This window comes from Bombina bombina, chromosome 1, assembly GCF_027579735.1.
Source record: "Bombina bombina isolate aBomBom1 chromosome 1, aBomBom1.pri, whole genome shotgun sequence".
Classification (NCBI taxonomy): domain Eukaryota; kingdom Metazoa; phylum Chordata; class Amphibia; order Anura; family Bombinatoridae; genus Bombina; species Bombina bombina.
The window spans coordinates 1,182,165,366-1,182,183,541 of record NC_069499.1 but is presented as its reverse complement, the minus strand read 5'-3'; the positions used below and the strand labels follow the sequence as shown (position 1 = coordinate 1,182,183,541).

The 18,176-nt window shown below is 39.0% G+C and overlaps 1 protein-coding gene across 1 annotated transcript in view; it reads left to right on the top strand.

Moving 5' to 3' along the window:
* Positions 1-4,662: 4,662 nt before the first annotated feature.
* Positions 4,663-18,176, top strand: part of PRR29 (proline rich 29) — a 29,106-nt gene continuing 15,592 nt past the window's right edge. The window contains exons 1-5 of the mRNA XM_053694338.1: positions 4,663-4,831; positions 5,372-5,486; positions 10,816-10,903; positions 11,231-11,352; positions 11,498-11,694. Coding sequence (XP_053550313.1) covers positions 5,397-5,486; positions 10,816-10,903; positions 11,231-11,352; positions 11,498-11,694 — 497 coding nt within the window. The 5' untranslated portion in view covers positions 4,663-4,831; positions 5,372-5,396. The remainder of the gene's footprint in view (positions 4,832-5,371; positions 5,487-10,815; positions 10,904-11,230; positions 11,353-11,497; positions 11,695-18,176) is intronic.

Sequence of the window (18,176 nt, the reverse complement as noted above, 5' to 3'; positions counted from 1 at the left end):
CACAAGCAGAGCAACAGGGAATAGGCATCTCTCAAAAAGAAAACTGGATCATATATAGAGTTGAACAATACAGGCTGAACCATGGGCCCTCTCTCGCCTTTGTCTGCCACCAAGGTTTTGGAAAAAGTAATAGTCCACTGTAAGGGTATATTTCAATCAGTTCCACAGGGTCAATTAAGGGACAGCTGTAGGCCACGCAGTCTCCAGAATCAGGTTACATAATGCATGGGCAAGATATAGGTATAGCACTATAGAAGTCAGGTATACATTATACAGATTTAGTAACATACAATGGGTCCCTGATGATAGTTTAAGTTCCCCAGTGCACTGCCAACAATGGTGGTTAATGCCAAAATGAGAGCATGGTGCAAATAAGTTAAAAGTACTCATGAGAGACCGAAGTATGGGTCCTGTGTCCTATCCAGGGGAGAAGCTGTGCTTTGGTAGGTAAATGACAAAAAACGGTCAGTAACCAGAGGGCTATCGCGTCTGTTGATGATCATGGAGACATCAGTTGTAAAGCCCCTCACGCCAATAGCAGCCTCAGCTCTTTTGATAGACCAACTGAATGTCCCCCCAGTTATGGGGATCGCACAGAGTAGGCCTACCTTGCAGCTATGCAGCTCAGACAGATGGCAATATGGCTCCCTATACCATCTCGTCTTCTCTTGCCTTTCTCACTTTAGTCTCCAGTGGGGTCTCACTTGTGGCACACACGTGCTCTAGAGATGCTCTGCTTATGGAAGATCCCATATTGGGGTCAGTAGGTGGCAATTTGGCTGTTTATTACAAAAAAAAAGTCAGCATTGGTACCAGAGCGTTGCACATGCTCAGTTTACATTTTAATTAATATTATTTAGAAGGTGACCTGGACAGTCCCAGATTTTGTGACTGTGGCTGCCTCTAATATCATCTAAAAAAAAATCACAAACTGTACTTCGCCAGAGCTCAAAGTTATGAGATTTGCATCACTTAAACAAATAGAGCTGCTACATTGTTGCCAAAAGTTTACGTTATCGCTGTACAGAACAGGTTTTTTATTATTCTGGATAACGGTATTTGTAAAAACTAATTTTTTTTTTTTAAAACATTCTAATCTATGTGCAAGATTTTGTTACTGTCCATCAGGAGATATTTCAGAAGAAAAATTGTGCATTTAAAAACATGTTTTTTTTTTTTTTTTACTTATTTTTAACAAAACAACCAGGCCATAGAGCTTGAACACCAACAAGCATCCTTTGTTAAAAAAAAAAAAATCATTGGTTTTTAACACATACAGGGAGTGCAGAATTATTAGGCAAGTTGTATTTTTGAGGATTAATTTTATTATTGAACAACAACCATGTTCTCAATGAACCCAAAAAACTCATTAATATCAAAGCTGAATAGTTTTGGAAGTAGTTTTTAGTTTGTTTTTAGTTTTAGCTATTTTAGGGGGATATCTGTGTGTGCAGGTGACTATTACTGTGCATAATTATTAGGCAACTTAACAAAAAACAAATATATACCCATTTCAATAATTTATTTTTACCAGTGAAACCAATATAACATCTCAACATTCACAAATATACATTTCTGACATTCAAAAACAAAACAAAAACAAATCAGTGACCAATATAGCCACCTTTCTTTGCAAGGACACTCAAAAGCCTGCCATCCATGGATTCTGACAGTGTTTTGATCTGTTCACCATCAACATTGCGTGCAGCAGCAACCACAGCCTCCCAGACACTGTTCAGAGAGGTGTACTGTTTTCCCTCCTTGTAAATCTCACATTTGATGATGGACCACAGGTTCTCAATGGGGTTCAGATCAGGTGAACAAGGAGGCCATGTCATTAGATTTTCTTCTTTTATACCCTTTCTTGCCAGCCACGCTGTGGAGTACTTGGACGCGTGTTATGGAGCATTGTCCTGCATGAAAATCATGTTGTTCTTGAAGGATGCAGACTTCTTCCTGTACCACTGCTTGAAGAAGGTGTCTTCCAGAAACTGGCAGTAGGACTGGGAGTTGAGCTTGACTCCATCCTCAACCCGAAAAGGCCCCACAAGCTCATCTTTAATGATACCAGCCCAAACCAGTACTCCACCTCCACCTTGCTGGCGTCTGAGTCGGACTGGAGCTCTCTGCCCTTTACCAATCCAGCCACGGGCCCATCCATCTGGCCCATCAAGACTAACTCTCATTTCATCAGTCCATAAAACCTTAGAAAAATCAGTCTTGAGATATTTCTTGGCCCAGTCTTGACGTTTCAGCTTGTGTGTCTTGTTCAGTGGTGGTCGTCTTTCAGCCTTTCTTACCTTGGCCATGTCTCTGAGTATTGCACACCTTGTGCTTTTGGGCACTCCAGTGATGTTGCAGCTCTGAAATATGGCCAAACTGGTGGCAAGTGGCATCTTGGCAGCTGCACGCTTGACTTTTCTCAGTTCATGGGCAGTTATTTTGCGCCTTGGTTTTTCCACACGCTTCTTGCGACCCTGTTGACTATTTTGAATGAAACGTTTGATTGTTCGATGATCACACTTCAGAAGCTTTGCAATTTAAAGAGTGCTGCATCCCTCTGCAAGATATCTCACTATTTTTTACTTTTCTGAGCCTGTCAAGTCCTTCTTTTGACCCATTTTGCCAAAGGAAAGGAAGTTGCCTAATAATTATGCACACCTGATATAGGGTGTTGATGTCATTAGACCACACCCCTTCTCATTACAGAGATGCACATCACCTAATATGCTTAATTGGTAGTAGGCTTTCGAGCCTATACAGCTTGGAGTAAGACAACATGCATAAAGAGGATGATGTGGTCAAAATACTCATTTGCCTAATAATTCTGCACTCCCTGTATTTACAGGTTAGGTTATTATTAAACTTGTTTTCATGAAAGGTATCATTGTTAAAGGGACATGAAACCCAAAATATTGATTTCATGATTCAGAGAGAGAATACAATTTTAAACAACATTCCAATTTACTTCTATTATTTAATTTGCTTCATTCTTAGATATCCTTTGTTGAAGAAATAGCAATGCAAATGGATGAGCCAATCACAAGAAGCATCTATGTGCAGCCACCAATCAGCCGCTACTGAGCTTTTTCAAAAAAGGATACAAAGAGAATGAATAACATTATATAATAGACACAAATTGGAGAGTTCTTTAAAATGGCATACACTTTCTAAACCATGAAAGAAAAAAAAAAAAAACGGGTTAAATCTCCCTTTAATGAATGATTAAAGGGACACTGAACCCAAAAATTTAGTTTTGTAATTCAGAAAGAGCATGCAATTTTAAGCAACTTTCTAATTTACTCCTATTATCAATTTTTCTTTGTTCTCTTGCTATCTTTATTTGAAAAAGAAGGCATCTATGCTTTTTTGGGGTTCAGTACTCTGGACAGCAATTTTTTATTGGTGGATGAATTTATCCATCAATCAGCAAGGACAACCCAGGTTGTTCACCAAAAATGGGCCGGCATCTAAACTTTCATTCTTCCATTTTAAATAAAGATACCAAGAGAATGAAGAAAATGTGATAATAGGAGTAAATTAGAAAGTTGCTTAAAATTTCATGCTCAATCTGAATCATGAAAGAAAAATTTTGGGTACAATGTCCCTTTAAAGAGATCCATTGTTATCTTTCTTTAAAGTGCTGTAAAATGTAAATATGTGTGTGTATATATATATATATATATATATATATATATATATATATATATATATATATATATATATATATATATATATAAACTCACTTACAATAAAAAGTAACAGACTATGTAAATATGTAGAAATACACAGACGCATGCTCACACGCCTCACAATCCCTATTTTCCCTATTGTTAGTCATTTTTTGAACATACTAATAACTAGCACTCTCCACCCTTAGGTACAGTGCTGTGCGTATATTCAGTGGCAGAGAGAATGAAGAAATTGAATAATAACTCCTTGAAGGGACAGTATACACCAATTTTCATATAACTGCATGTAATAGAGACTACTATAAAGAATATGCACAGATACTGATCTAAAAATCCAGTATAAAATCTTTTTAAAACTTACTTAGAAGCTCCCAGTTTAGCAGTGTTGATGAGGTTGTCCGGGACACCCACTGAAAGGGGCTGGGAAAGCAGGAACAGCAGACACCCCCCTTCCCTGCATATAAACAGGAGCCTGCAGGAGTCTGTAAACGCATGTATACATCTGACACTGTGGGCTTGGTTAGGAGTCTGAGAATCAGCACAATGTTCTTAAAAAATAAGCAAAACTATACATTTTTATAAAAACACTCTAAGATGGGCTATATAAATGGATCATCTACAAAACATTTATGCAAAGAAAAATCTAGTGTACAATGCCCCTTTAATGCAAAGCTGCCCTGTTCAGCAATATAACTTTCAGATTATCTTATTAATATGTTATGATAGTAAATATTTTATTGAATTGTGCTGCCATTTGTACGTTTAGCAACAAATGGCAGTATGTTCACTGATACAATATACACAAGATGAGTAGCATGGAGATAAGAAGCACACCCTGCCTCTGACTTCTCACCGGCTTCTGATTATTTGTGTACAAACTGTTACCATAACAGCCTTCTGGGTTGATTCTTCCTAAGCAAAGCCACTCAAGATCATAAGAGCTTCCTGCATACAGTATTCTAAAGGCAGTTTGTTGACAGCAGTCTCCTGGATTCCACAAACTGTTTCTAATACAGACTCTAGGATCCTGTTGCTGTCTGATTTGGTGTTCTGTATTTAGTTCACTGGGAGCAGTCTTCTGGATTGAATGCATTCTCTTCAGTTAATATTCTTACAGCATTCACAAGACGTATAGAACTGTATGTTTTATCCTAGATTCAGTCTTCTGTATATAGAATCCTCTCTGAAGTTCTGTAGATTTAATAACCTGTAGGTGGTGTTCCTCAGTACCTGTAGCAGTTTCTTCTATGTAGTTTCAACAGACAATGTTTTCTGCTTAGCCTGTTATACGCAGTCTTCTATTCCCATACGTGTATTTGTAGTCTACTTTAAGATTTTAATTCAGTCTTCTTTTATCTTGGAATCTGTTTTTGTTTAGTAATAGTCACATATTCTTTCAACTTGTTTCAAGTCTGTTTTAATCCCCTGTCGTTTCAGTTCCCTGCTGTATTTGGTTACATAGTTTCTCTTCTCAGACTTCTGTGTTTGGCTTTCTGAGCTCCCGGTCTCCTACATTACGACTTTGCTAGAATGTATTGTTTACTGCTCTGCTCTCTAAGACTCTTTCACTTCATTGCATTCAGATTCCTTAGTTTCAATACTAATATAGCTCACTCGGTAAATCTATTTTACTAGACTGTCATTCTTCACCACCTTACCTGTATAAACCGATATTGCAGGACCTCAGTTGTGACCACAGAAGCTATGTCACAGGGGTGGCATACTGAGAACGCCTGGTACAGTAATCCAGCAGTGGACACTATTTACCCTGGAGTACACATCATTCCTGCAGCGGTAAGTCTGCTATATATTTGTTATTCTAGTATCACTGTATTATTTGGTATATATTTTGACTTTTCCAATTATGAAAACTCCTAGAACTAATGGAAAGCAGCAGATATCATGTAACTGCAGAGTCAAATCTTGAGATGGAAGCAATGCTAGTGAACCAAAAATAAATAAAACTTTACACTTATCTTAAACAACAAAATACATCCATATATTATTTTCAGCCTTATTGTTGATTTGAATACATCTTTATATCGTTTAGTGTCTCTTTGCTGCTCTTTATTTCAAAAGAAACAGTCTGGTGCCTATTGGTATTTACATTGAGCGGTCAATGGTGCTAAAAGCTTAAAGTAATGGTTACCACTTTGTATAAACAGATCTGGAATGTTAGCATTAATTTAGATGGAGTTTAATTCATCAGTTGTAATAAAGATATGCTTTAACTAACCTTTCACCCTGTTCTGCAATCAGCTCTGTAGCCAAAAAATAAATAAAAAAATATGTGAGTGCCATATGACTAGAGCACTGATTGGAAAACAGTTCTCACCAATAGCTCACAAAAAAAAAAAAATATTTCTGAAGTGGGCGGCGGAGCATGGGGAATTTGAATTTCAGCTATGCATTAAAAATGAAGTTATAGCGCATCTTCATTACAACTGATGAATTTAAATCCATCTAAAATATCACTAACATTCTGGATCTGTTAATTACAAAAAAGAAATTTGAAAGATAAATATAGTAAGAGTAGGTACATGTCAGATACTGAGAAGTAAGCAGCAATATCTAGTATATGTTATGAGGTGAAGTTGGTGATTGTGTGTAATTAGTGGATGCTGAGTAGTTTACTGACTATGCATGATTGATGAATTCAGGTGGTAGTAGGAAGTGATGGTGGTGATATAAGGCACTTGTAGGATATATATACAGTATCTCACAAAAGTGAGTACACCCCTCACATTTTTGTAAATATTTTATTATATCTTTTCATGTGACAATACTGAAGAAATGATACTTTGCTACAATGTAAAGTAGTGAGTATACAGCCTGTATAACAGTGTAAATTTGCTGTCCCCTCAAAATAACTCAACACACAGCCATTAATGTCTACACCATTGGCAACAAAAGTGAGTACACCCATAAGTGGAAATGTCCAAATTGGGCCCAAAGTGTCAATATTTTGTGTGGCCACCATTATTTTCCAGCACTGCCTTAACCCTCTTGGGCATGGAGTTCACCAGAGCTTCCTAGGTTGCCACTGGAGTCCTCTTCCACTCCTCCATGACGACATCACAGAGCTGGTGGATGTTAGAGACCTTGTGCTCCCCCACCTTCCGTTTGAGGATGCCCCACATATGCTCAATAGGGTTTAGGTCTGGAGACATGCTTGGCAGTTCATCACCATTACCCTGAGCTTCTTTAGCAAGGCAGTGGTCATCTTGGAGGTGTGTTTGGGGTTGTTATCATTTTGGAATACTGCCCTGCAGCCCAGTCTCTGAAAGGAGGGGATCATGCTCTGCTTCAGTATGTCACAGTACATGTTGGCATTCAATGAAATGTAGCTCCCCAGTGCAGGCAGAACTCATGCAGGCCCAGACCATGACACTCCCACCACCATGCTTGACTGTAGGCAAGACACACTTGTCTTTGTACTCCTCACCTGGTTGCCACCACACACACTTGACACCATCTGAATCAAATAAGTTTATCTTGGTCTTATCGGACCACAGGATATGGTTCCAGTAATCCATGTCCTTAGTCTGCCTATCTTCAGCAAACTGTTTGCAGGCTTTCTTGTGCATCATCTTTAGAAGAGGCTTCCTTCTGGGATGACAGCCATGCAGACCAATTTGATGCAGTTTGCAGCGTATAGTCTGAGCACTGACAGGTGGACCCCCCACCCCTTCAACCTCTGCAGCAATGCTGGCAGCACTCATAGGTCTATTTCCCAAAGACAACTTCTGGATATGACGCTGAGCACGTGAACTCAATCTCTTTGGTTGACCATGGCGAGGCCTGTTCTGAGTGGAACCTGTCCTGTGAAACCGCTGTATGATCTTGCCCACCGTGCTGCAGCTCAGTTTCAGGGTCTTGGAAAATTTTCTTATAGCCTAGGCCATCTTTATGTAGAGCAACAATTCTTTTTTTCAGATCCTCAGAAAGTTGTTTTGTCATGAGGTGCCATGTTGAATTTCCAGTGACCAGTATGAAAGAGGTGAGAGCGATAACACCAAATTTAACACACCTAATGAGTCACATGACACCGGGAAGGGAAAATGGCTAATTGGGCCAATTTGGACATTTTCACTTAGAGGTGTACTCACTTTTGTTGCCAACAGTTTAGACATTAATGGCTGTGTGTTGTTATTTTGAGGGGACAGCAAATTTACACTGTTATACAGGCTGTACACTCACTACTTTACATTGTAGCAAAGTGTCATTTCTTCAGTGTTGTCACATGAAAAGATATAATAAAATATTTACAAAAATGTGAGGGGGTGTACTCACCATATATTATATTTATATATAATATATATATATATATATATATAGTATATATATATATTATTATATATGCGAACATGTTAACAGTAGGAATTTGGTGGATCTATCAAGCTCACAGTGATGGCATTTGGTATAAGTTGATATGCAGAGGTCACTTGTTTCTGTCTGATAGTGAGGCTGATGAGTGATTATATGTGTTCAGTGCATGGCTGATATGCAACAAGCAGTTATTCTGTTTACATTTGAACTTTAGTAGCATCTGGTGACACAGATAGAAGTGCCTTGCTATAAGTTCCTAAGAACATCCATTACAACCACTGGCATATGTAGGTTTTGTGCTGCCCTAGGCACTCAATTCTGTTTTTTTGTGAGCGTGTAATGTGACTTTTTTCATGGCATTTCCAAAGTAAATATTCATGTTCAAATGTGCGTGTGTGTGTATATATGTGTGTGTGTTTATGGTGTGTGTGTGTATTGAGTGAGTGTGGTACAGTGTGCGTATGTAGTGAGTGTAGTGCAGTGAGAATAAAAGTGCTGCCCCCCGAAAATCTACCACCCTAGGCAAGTGTCTTTTTTGCCTAGGCCAAAATATGTCCCTGATTACAACTTTTTCTTTAGTACTATAAAGACTTCTAAAATATGTCTTACTCAGCTGTAGAATAATTGGTCATATGAGATGAATGATAAGAACAGGAGAAGTGGATCGAGCGCTACACCCAGGGCCTTAAGCCTTACTAACTATATAGCCTCCTAGTAGGCTAAACAATACAAAAGTTAAAATGGGGAGAGAGTAAGCGCTAAAAAGCTTAAAAGGCTAGTAAAAGGTACATTTTAATACATATAAAAATTTACAAATGGCAATCAGACGCATGATCCATGTCTGACTTAACAAAAAAAAAATATATATATATATAATAAACAAATCTAAAAATATCCAATGGAGTATAGCATGTGACGCTGACTTAGTGAGCCAGTGATGAGGAGTTAGGACATGTACAATCAATAATATAAACAACCTAAGTGAGTGATTGAGTGCACCACAATAGCTTTCAACAAAGAAAAATAGCATTCACAAAAAATAGTGTTCACAAAAATTGGCGTACATAAAAAATGTTCAAATGTTCAACCGGTTATATGTAAGTGAATCCAGTAGTGTTTCCTCCAAAGTGACGTGTAGAAATATAACGTGAAGTCAATAATAGTAGAATGTAAACGTTGAGTGGGTCAAATTATTGTGGTTCAGCTGCTAAATTAAAAATTGTAATCCGTGAGGTGTATAAAAATAAAATAAAAATAACTTGTGAAAAAATCCACGTGGAAAACTTGAATTCAAATGATAAACAAAGGTCAAAAATTAAAAGACAAAAATCAAAAGACAAAAATATCAAAAGACAAAAATAGAAAATCAGTGATAATATTAAAAAGCACTAAAGATCTAGTGAAAACAAATCCTTAATTCAGATGTTAAAAATCCTTGGTAAGATCCATAACAAACAAATACATCGATAAAATACCTAAAAGGGAACAAAAGAGAAACAAATAGTGCAACACTGTATATGATATATAATATAGGTAATTAAAACCAAGCTCACCAGTATGCCAACGCGTTTCGGCCTAGACTAGGCCTTTCTCAAGACTATACCTAGTCTAGGCCGAAACGCGTTGGCATACTATAGTCTTGAGAAAGGCCTAGTCTAGGCCGAAACGCGTTGGCATACTGGTGAGCTTGATTTTAATTACCTATATTATATATCATATACAGTGTTGCACTATTGTTTCTCTTTTGTTCCCTTTTAGGTATTTTATCGATGTATTTGTTTGTTATGGATCTTACCAAGGATTTTTAACATCTGAATTAAGGATTTGTTTTCACTAGATTCTTTAGTGCTTTTTAATATTATCACTGATTTTCTATTTTTGTCTTTTGATATTTTGTCTTTTGATTTTTGTCTTTTGATTTTTGACCTTTGTTTATCATTTGAATTCAAGTTTTCCACGTGGATTTTTTCACAAGTTATTTTTATTTTTATACACCTCACGGATTTACAATTTTTTAATTTAGCAGCTGAACCACAATAATTTGACCCACTCAACGTTTACATTCTACTATTATTGACTTCACGTTATATTTATACACGTCACTTTGGAGGAAACACTACTGGATTCACTTACATATAACCGGTTGAACATTTGAACATTTTTTATGTACGCCAATTTTTGTGAACACTATTTTTTGTGAATGCTATTTTTCTTTGTTGAAAGCTATTGTGTGCACTCAATCACTCACTTAGGTTGTTTATATTATTGAATGTACATGTCCTAACTCCTCATCACTGGCTCACTAAGTCAGCGTCACATGCTATACTCCATTGGATATTTTTAGATTTGTTTATTATATATATATATTTTTTTTTTTTGTTAAGTCAGACATGGATCCATGCGTCTGATTGCCATTTGTAAATTTTTATATGTATTAAAATGTACCTTTTACTAGCCTTTTAAGCTTTTTAGCGCTTACTCTCTCCCATTTAACTTTTGAGATGAATGATACCCAGCAATATGTTCTGGACAGGACAGCAGTGTTTGTATCTCATTCACTGTCTTCTTACCAACAGCAGATGCTTTACGGGTATTTTCATTACATTTGTTTATGAGTGTTTGTAGCTGGATTCTGGTGGTTATCCCTAGATTTGCCTTTCCTCCCTCTACACTTATTTGTCCCAAGAAACTATGCACCTGTTTGGAGAGAGGCACTGGTTAATTGCCTTTCTCTTTCTGACAGTGATGTCAAGAAGTGAAATAACTTTGATGAAAACTTATTTTTATTTTCAAGGTTTCTCCTTCACCTACAATAATCCAACAAATTCCAGGACCTTACACATCTCTGTCCCATCCAATCAGACCTGGGAGCGCCAAAGAAGGTAGGAGGGTTGGCTATTTTAAGATTCTTAAGCAAGAGACTGTCAATAAAGTTAATTTGCTCTATTTTAATGCTACGTATAGTTGATATGATGTATTAATTTATTTGTGCTATACAAATTGTGTTACTCTTTGCATCCTATACCTAAAACTTTTTATTATTATAACTGTTCTTTAAAATTCCTCTGCATGATTTCTGTTGCTTTATACTTTAAAGTCCCGCCATTTCCTTTTAGTCTGTAGTCTTTTGCTATAACTAATTATATTACTCCACAAACTTAATACCCCATATGAGTCTCAATAGATCAATCTTCCATTTATACCCACAGATTTAATTGAGCTAATGATGATTCAGAATGCCCAGATGCATCAGGTGATAATGAGTAATATGACTATGTCTGCAATGTCCAGTTTTGGATATGGACCACCTCCCCAGAAACCCCCATGGTGCGTATTGGAACAGCGGTGCTACGTTTGTGACTAGTAAGAACATAAATGTAATTGTGATGAAAATAACCCCTCTGTGCAGCAGCTCCAGACTTACCAATAGGGCCTGCTGTAAACATTGTGGGATGTAACATGTCTGTCTTTTACAGCCCTGTGTGGTGCCCGTGCAGCTAGAAGAGGAGGAGCCGCAGGTGTATCACCATCATTATGACCCATATCCTGTACAATACCCAACATATCCTGTCTATCCAGCATTTCAGTCACAGCCACAGATTCTACACAGGGAACCAACTGTCAGACATGTAAACTTGGATGTTCTGCCAAACTCTACAGCACACAGCGACCAGTAAGTAATCCATGGGCGTCCAGGGAGGGGGGGGGGCTAAGGGGGAGTACCCTGCCCCCCCCTGTAATTTTGCTCTGGGTAATAAATCGGGCACACTACCCAGTACAAAGCTAGATTACAACTAACTCTTCCATTTTGCTTTTAATTTAGCTGTATGCTTGCAAGAGAATGCCAGATTTTCTGTGGTGTGTTAATATCACTAATAGCAATGCAGATATCTGTGAGTGCTTGTTAGTGCCCAGGGCTGTGAATTTTGCAGGATCATGGGATGTGTACTAGGTCTGTTTTGAGAGTGCAGTCCATTGCTGTGTTTTGTATGTCTATGGAAATTACAAAAGGCCTGTGTCACCCTTGTTTGTATCTCAATGTGTTTGGTTGAAGGCATGCATTGTAGTTGTAGGTTATGGACCTATGGAGGAAGAGACCTTGACGTGGTTCTGGGCTAACATCATTTGGCCAAATGCTGAAATTAGCTTTTCCATTTTGCTTTTAATCTAGCTGTGTGTGTGCAAGAGAGTGCCAGACTATCTATGTGTTGTGTGTGTATATATATATATATATATATATATATATATATAAATAAAATATTTCATCATTATATTGCAGCTCCAAAAACTTTGTTTTGGGCTAGCTCAAAGATTCATATTTGACAAGCCTATCCTTGTATTTAAGTATAAGCACTAACTTGAGTCACTTTTTTGACACCAATGAGCTACCATGTTTAAAATTTTGTGCAGCTCATGCGTACAATGAGCAACTCTGTCTGCTTCACATGTTGCCACTGATATTATTAGGGTATTCTATTTTTTTTTTTTGCCCCACCCCAGGAAAAATTTCTGCGGACGCCCATGAAGTGATCTGTATGTTACCTTTGGGGTTACTGTGTCTTCTCTGGTGTTTTATTTGTTCCTCAATATTTTAAGCAACAGTGTGCTTTTTGCATGTTATCATGTTACAGATGGTTTCAAAGAGCAGCATTTAAAGAGTTTCTTCGCCAGCAGTAAGTACTGCTACTTATAGGCGTAAGTGTAACTTTCAATGCTCTCCCTGCAATTACACTTATCGCCTAGGCTCCAATAGTAAGCTTACAACTTCTAAAAGTACCTAAATCTAGGTTCCACAATAGTTTATCTTGATACCTCAACTTCCTCATAACATGTTTGGGTCTATTATTGAGTTCTATTTTAATTTATTTAAACAATCAGGATTGTATTGTGAGAGCTCAGAACTGAACCCTCACACTGTTCTGTCACTTTTGATTTTAGGTTATCACAATCCTAATTGCAGGGTTTTGATCACAAATGAATTGTAATTGACAGCATGTTTAGCACTGTTTAGAAACCCTCTTTTAAAGGGATAGTAAATACCAAAATTTTTATTGTTTAAAATGATAGATAATCCCTATATTTACCATACACCAGTTTTGCAGAACCAACACTGTTATATAAATATACTTTTTACCTCTGTAATTACCTTGTATCTAAGCTTCGGCTGACTGCCTCCTTATCTCAGATCTTTTGACAGACTTGCATTTCAGGCAATTAGTGCTGACTCTTAAAAAACTTCACGTGCATGAGCAAAATATAATATATATGAAACACACAAACTAATGCCCTCTAGCTGTGAAAAACTGTTAACTGCAGAGGCGGCCTTCAAGGGCTTAGAAATTAGCATATAAGCCTACCTAGGTTTAGCTTTCAACTAAAAATAACAAGAGAATAAAGCAAATTTGATGAGAAAAGTAAATTAGAGAATTGTTTAAAATTACATGCCCTATCTGAATCATGGAAGTTTAATTTGGACTTTACTATCCCTTTAATTAGTTGCAGCACAACATGGATCTAGCTCTTCATATCTGAACCAGGGGAGACTTTTTCAGCAGTTTGATCTTAGAATACTGATGTTAATTATTCCTAAAATTTGCTCACTATGTCTAAAAAGAAAATGTATGCTTACCTGATAAATTTATTTATTTTTTGACACAATGAGTCCACCGATCATCTTCATTACTAATGGGATATTCACCTCCTGGTCAGCAGGAGGAGGCAAAGAGCACCACAGCAGAGCTGATAAATAGCTCCTCCCTTCCCTCCCACTCCAGTCATTCGACCAACGTTAGGAAGAGAAAGGAAAAGCCAAGGTGCAGAGGTGACTGAAGTTTATAATAACCCACAACCTGTCTAAAAGAACAGGGCGGGCCGTGGACTCATCGAGTCAAAAAAGAAATAAATTTATCAGGTAAGCATAAATTTTCTTTTCTTTTTTAAGACACGATGAGTCCACGGATCATCTTAATTACTAATGGGATTCAATACCCAAGCTAGAGTACACAGATGATACGGGAGGGACAAGACAGGGAACCTAAACGGAAGGCACCACTGCTTGAAGAACCTTTTTCCCCAAAACAGCCTCAGCCGAGGCAAAAGCGTCAAATTCGTATCACTTTGAAAAATTGTGAAGAGAGGACCAAGTTGCAGCCTTGCAAATGTGATCCATAGAAGTCTCATTGTTGAACGCCCATGAGGAAACAACAACCCTCGTGGAATGAGCCGTAACCCTCTCTGGAGGCTGCTGTCCAGCAGTCTCATATGGAAAACGTATGATACTCATAGCAGAAGACTGACGAAAGTCCTTAGACGCTTGAAGGTAAAACTTTAATGCACGGACCACGTCCAAATTGTGCAGAAGTCTTCCCCTTTTAAGAAGAAGGATTAGGACACAAGGAAGGAACAACAATCACCTGATTAATGTTGCGATCAGAAACAACTTTAGGAAGAAATCTTAATTTAGTACGTAAAACTACCTTATCTGAACTGAAAATAAGATAAGGAGACTCATACTGCAATGCCGAAATCTCCGACACTCTCCGGGCAAAGAAATGGCAACCAGAAATAAAACTTTCCAAGATAACAACTTAATATCTAAGGAATGCATAGGCTCAAAAGGAGCCCCTTGAAGAACTTAAGAATTAAATTCAGACTCCAAGGAGGAGTAACTGGTTTGAACACAGGCCTGATCCTGACCAAGGCCTGACAAAAATAATTGCACATCTGGAACATCCGCCAGACGTGTGGGTAACAAAAGAGAGAAGACCCAGATTTGACCATACAGGGAACTAGTCGATAAGCCTGTCTTCAAGCCGTGGATTCACACCAATAGAGATATAAACGCCATATCTACTTTCTAGATACAGGCTTACAAGCCTGAATCATGGTCTCTATGACCGAGCCAGAAAAACCCCCGCTTGGAAACCATTAAGCGTTCAATCTCCAAGCAATCAGCTTCAGAGAAACTAGATGAGGGTGAAGGAATGGCCCTTGAATTAGAAGGTCCTTCCTCAATGGAAGTCACCAAGTCGGCAGAGATGACATGTCCACCAGATCTGCATACCAAATCCTGCGAGGCCAAACAGGAGCGATGAGGATCACTGATGCCTTCACCTGCTTGATTCGAGCAATGACTCGAGGAAGAAGCGCAAACGGAGGAAATAGATATACTAGAGAGAAGGTCCAAGGAACCGCCAAAGCATCTAACAGTTCCGCCTGGGAATCCCTGGACATCGACCCGTATCTCGGGAGCTTGGTATTCTGACGGAATGCCAAGAGATCTAATTCCGGCTGAACCCACCTGAGAATCAGGCTGGAGAACACTTCCGGATGGAGTTCCCACTCCCCCAGATGAAAGGTCTGGCTGCTCAGGAAGTCCGCCTCCCAGTAGTCCACCCCTGGGATGAGGGTCACCAACAGTCAACAATAATGGGCCTCCGCCCACTGAATTATTTTCAGTTACCTCTGTCATCGCTAAGGAACTCCTCTTTCCTCCCTGATGATTGATGAAAGCCACTGAAGGTATATTGTCCGACTGAAACCTGAGAAACTGGACCAAAGCTAACTGGGCCAGGCCATAAGAGCCTTGATGATCGCTCTCAGCTCCAGAATGTTTATAGGTAGAACAGACTCTGACTGAAACTCCCTGAGCCCGTTAGGGTGCCCCAGACTGCTTCCTATGTTATAAGGCTGGCATCTGTTGTCACAATCACCCAAGATGGTCTGGGAAAGCAGGTTCCCTGGGAGAGATGATCCAAAGACAACCACTAGTGAAGAGAATCCCTTGTCACCTGCTCCAGTAGTATTTGAGGAGACAAGTCCGTATAATCTCTGTTCCGTTGCTTGAGCATGCTTAACCGAAGCACAGCAAACAGTAATCCCAAAACCCTTATGAAAATTCTGGGAGTTGTGGCAAGACCGAAGGAAAGAGCCACGAACTGGACGTGTTTGTAAATAAAAGCAAACCATAGGAACTTGTGATGATACCTGTAAATGGGAACATGCAGGTACGCATCCTTTAATCCACTTATTATCATGAATTGACCCTCTTGGATCAAAGGGAGAATGGAACGATAGTTTCCATGTAGAAGGACGGTACTCTTAAAAAATTTGTTTAGACTCTTGAGATCTAAAATTGGCTTGAAGGTCCCTCTTTTTGGGAACCATGATAGATTGGAATAAAATCCCAAACCCTGTTCTTGCACCGGAACAGGAACGATCACTCCCAGGTTGGAAAGGTCTCTTACGCAGAGTAAGAACGCCTCTCTTTGTGTCTGGTCTGCAGACAATCTTGAAAACAGAAACCTGCCTCTGGGAGGAAAACTATTGAACTCTAACCTGTATCCCTGGGACACTATCTCAATTGCCCAGAGATCCTGAACATCTCAAACCCAAGCCTGAGCACAGAAGGAAGTCTGCCCCCTACAAGATCCGGTCCCGGATCGGGGGCATGCCCTTCATGCTGTCCTTGATTCAACAGCAGGCTTTTTGGCCTTATTCCAAGATTGATAGGGTCTCCATGCAGGTTTAGTCCGTTCCTGTTTGGAGGCAGTAGAGAAAGAATTACCCTTGAAGATTCGAAAGGAACGAAAATTGCTCTGTTGTCCTTTTCCTGTATCCTGAAGGGGAATGAGACCCTTACCTCCCGTGATATCAGAGATAATCTCCGACAGGCCAGGTCCAAACAAGGTCTGCTCCTTGTAAGGAATAGCTAAAAATTATGAATGAATGTACAGGGTACTTGTAAAGTACGTCTAATCACCCGTAAGGGTCTCAAGGCACTGCTCATCTTGTCAACCTCAGAAGGATGAAACGTTGAGTGGACCTCGCAGAGGACTGAACCTGCAACCCTTGGGTTGCAACAAGACTTAGCCACCCAATGCCTTAGCATGCTGAACTATCTAAAAGGTACAGAAGCTTAGAATTAAAGGACACAACCGCAGACCAAAGCTTTAACCATAAGGCTCTGCAAGCTAGAATAAAGAAACCCACAATCTTTGCTCCCAGCTTAGATAACTTGAAGGGAAGCATCCGTAATAAAGGGATTAGCCAGTTTATTGGCGTTTATCCTATCCTGGATTTCACTCAAAGAAGTTTCTCTCCTGATAGCATCAGGCACCACTTCAACCAATATGCTGCCGCACTAGTGACGGTAGCAATGCCCACAGATGGCTGCAATTGTAAGCCCTGGTGTACAAAAAACTTCTTCTTTTTTTTTAACTATGGCTGAGGAGTCCAATGTAGCTAAAACCTCCTTGAGTAACAGACGGAGGTGATGTGGCTTAAACTTAAAAGATACAACTTCAGCATCAACAAGAGGAATTACACTGTGTTAGAAACCTTGCTTGCTGAATGTCTGATCTACCTCTAATGCTTTCCCTGCAATATTGGGAAAGCAGACAACGCATCAGAACACATGAGAAGAGCGAAGTCTAGAAAAGTAACTCAAACGAGTTATAGAGGAAGTGCAGGGCACTGCATGTGAGGACAATAACATTTGGGACTCCTAAGGAGAAAATTGTGTATATTAAACATAGTAAATACATTTCTGAACAACATCCTCTTTGGAAATGTTGAAAAAAAAGGACTATCCCTAAGGATTAAATTCCTCACATACATGAGGAACAGCGAGTTGGTGGTTAAACATTGTGCAACAACTCTGCATAGCCTCTTGGTCCATTTCTGATTCAAAAAGGACCAAGAGTTTTCAAAGAATTCCTTAACTTTTTAATAAATGCAAAAAAACGTTACTGTCACTTTAAATTTTAAAAAGGATAACTTTTTTTCCCTTTTGAATTAACTGCTGTAAATAGGGCAGCGTAAATAATTTAGCAATTTATCAATACCCCTCAGCAGGAAACTGCTAAGGTGCCTTTACAGGAAAACTATCTCCTTCTGAGCAGTATGTTCACTTTAATCCGGAACCCCGCCGCAACAGGGAAAAACAGTCTCCGGTCCCAATTACACATATAACATGAGGATGCGTAAGAGGACCAGTAACTACACCATATCTCTCTGAACCCTCCGGAAGAGAAGGGAAAAAAAGGCGCGTTATACAAATGCTGCCAAGGACCGCCCCTTGTGGGCGTTGACATAACAGTTATCTCCCGGTCGGCATGTAGATTTATGTAACTGCCGGGAGATGAAAAGGCGCGC